Source organism: Oncorhynchus gorbuscha, linkage group LG09 (genome assembly GCF_021184085.1).
Source record: "Oncorhynchus gorbuscha isolate QuinsamMale2020 ecotype Even-year linkage group LG09, OgorEven_v1.0, whole genome shotgun sequence".
NCBI classification, from domain to species: Eukaryota; Metazoa; Chordata; class Actinopteri; order Salmoniformes; family Salmonidae; genus Oncorhynchus; species Oncorhynchus gorbuscha.
Window position 1 is genome coordinate 29352730 of NC_060181.1, and position 2246 is coordinate 29354975.

Consider the following 2246-nt stretch of genomic DNA (forward strand, 5'->3'; position numbering starts at 1 on the left):
AATGTTCTCTTGGGTGTTTCTGTTTATCTCTCTTTTTCCCTCTCTCCCTATCTCTCTCTCTTTCCCTCTCTCTCCCTTTCTCTCCTTCCCATCTATCTCTGCTCTAGAACTCCATCCGCCACAACCTGTCTCTCCACACTCGGTTTGTCCGTGTCCAGAATGAGGGGACAGGGAAGAGTTCCTGGTGGATGCTGAACCCAGAGGGAGGGAAGATGGGGAAGGGACCGCGACGACGCGCCGCCACAATTGACTGCCCCAACGGCACCAAGTACCTGAAGAGTAAAGGACGGGCCAGGGGTAAGAGGCCTGGAGCCGGAGCTGGCAGTGGAGCTGTTGGTCGGGGCAGGCGGCAGGGTTACGGCCTGGGTCACGGGGCTCGACCGGGGATGCATCAGGGGTCTCCGGAGCATGGTAGTCCTGCAGGGAAGGGCGGAGCTGGGGTGGGAGGAGAGGAGTACGATGCCTGGACGGATCTCCACTCCCGGACCTCCTCTTCGGCTTCGACACTTAGTGGCTGCCTTTCTCCCATCCTGGCCGAGGCTGAGCCAGATGAGCCAGAGGAAGGAGGCCTTTCCTGCTCCACCTCCCCCCGCCTCTATCCTAGCCCTACCGCAACACGCTCCCCTGCCCTGGGCACTGGGGGGCACTGCCCAGGAACCTCCTTGGAGCTGCCCCAACTCACTGACCTGACTGGGGCTATCAGCCTGGAAGAGGGCTACCCCCACCCCCAGAACCACCAAACCCAGCCTCGTAATGGCTACCCCAGCCCCTACGGCACCGGCCCCAAGGGGGAAGGCTCCTACTGCGGCCCCGTCTACGGGCAGCCGCCCCTGGCCATGCTGCAGCTCCATGCCCCCATGCCCATGCAGACCATTCAGGAGAACAAGCGAGCCAGCTTCCAGCGCCCCCTGAGGGCCTACTCAGAGAACAATGCACTGCAGAGCCTGCTGACCGGAGGGCCTGGAGGTCCTCAGTACTGCAGTAAGGACATGGTCACACTGGGAGGGCAAGGAGGGGAGTCACACACGCTGCTGACCCAGGTAACCAACGGGGTTCACAGCCACAATCAGAGTCGCAGCAGCCACAATCATAGCCATAGCAACCATAATCATAATAACCACGAGCATGGACACAATTCAGGCCCACACAATGGTCACGGCTCAGTTCATGACCAGAACCCCAGCGGTCATCTTCAGAATGGCCTCCAAAATCATGGTCAACCCAACCTGGACTATAACCATAGCCACAAACAACACCTCAGCCCGGCCACTGACTACAACCAGAGTCACAACCACAAACTGAACACAAGCCATGACCACACTCACCAGTCCAACCAGGGTCACCTCCACGGTCACCTCCAGGGTGGACCCAGACCTCCAGCCCTCCAGGCTCTTTCTCCCAGAGTCAACACAGACATCCTGCAGCCGTACAGCCTCAAAACCCCCACCCCAACTCCTAGCCACTATGGCCCCCTCGCCCCCCACCTCCCCACCCCCAACCCCTCGTCCCTTCCCTCCAACCCTGCCTCTGTTCTAGACATACCCCAGGACCCCTGCCTCCGCCTGGCCTCCGCCCCGGCACCTCACCCCCACCCTCGCCACCAGCCCTACCCCGGTACCACCTACCACCAGGGTATAACTATGACTGACTCCTGGCATGGCTACTACCACCATACTCTTCACCCCACCCAGAACTACCAGGGCCACCCCCACCACAGCACTCACCACCCCAGCCGCATGGCTCCAGACCTGGATGTAAACGTAGACATTCTCCCCAGCAGCCTAGACTGTGACGTGGAGTCCATCCACCTCAATGACTTCATGGACACAGAGGGGATGGGGATGGGGATGGACTTCAACTTTGACGGCTCGCTGTCTCAAGGAGTGGGCATGGGCATGAGCATAGCCGCTTTCGCTGGAGCGCCGCAGGGACATCACAGCCAGAACTGGGTGCCTGGGTGAAGGGGATTGGTCAGGGAAGCCCAAGGACCAATCAGGACACAGCAGAAAGGCTTTTACCCACAAGGCCGAGCTGCAGAGGTCAGAGGTTAGGGATCAGGGTCGGAGCGTACCCTTGGACTGACTGATTGACTGTGATGCTTAATGCTCCAAGACAAAATAACTGAATGTGTCTTGTCATGTTGTTTCCCGAGGGTCCCTTTAACTGTACAATCTATGTTCTCTCATTCTTTCTCTTCCTCTCTCTTTGTTCATTCTATCCCTTTCTCTCCCTCTCTCTGTGTTCTC

At 58.9% G+C, this 2246-nt stretch overlaps 1 protein-coding gene across 1 annotated transcript in view; it reads left to right on the top strand.

Moving 5' to 3' along the window:
- Positions 1 to 1961, top strand: part of LOC124043371 (forkhead box protein O6-like) — a 70043-nt gene extending 68082 nt beyond the window's left edge. The window contains exon 2 of the mRNA XM_046361926.1: positions 108 to 1961. Coding sequence (XP_046217882.1) covers positions 108 to 1961 — 1854 coding nt within the window. The remainder of the gene's footprint in view (positions 1 to 107) is intronic.
- The last annotated feature ends 285 nt before the right edge of the window (positions 1962 to 2246 follow it).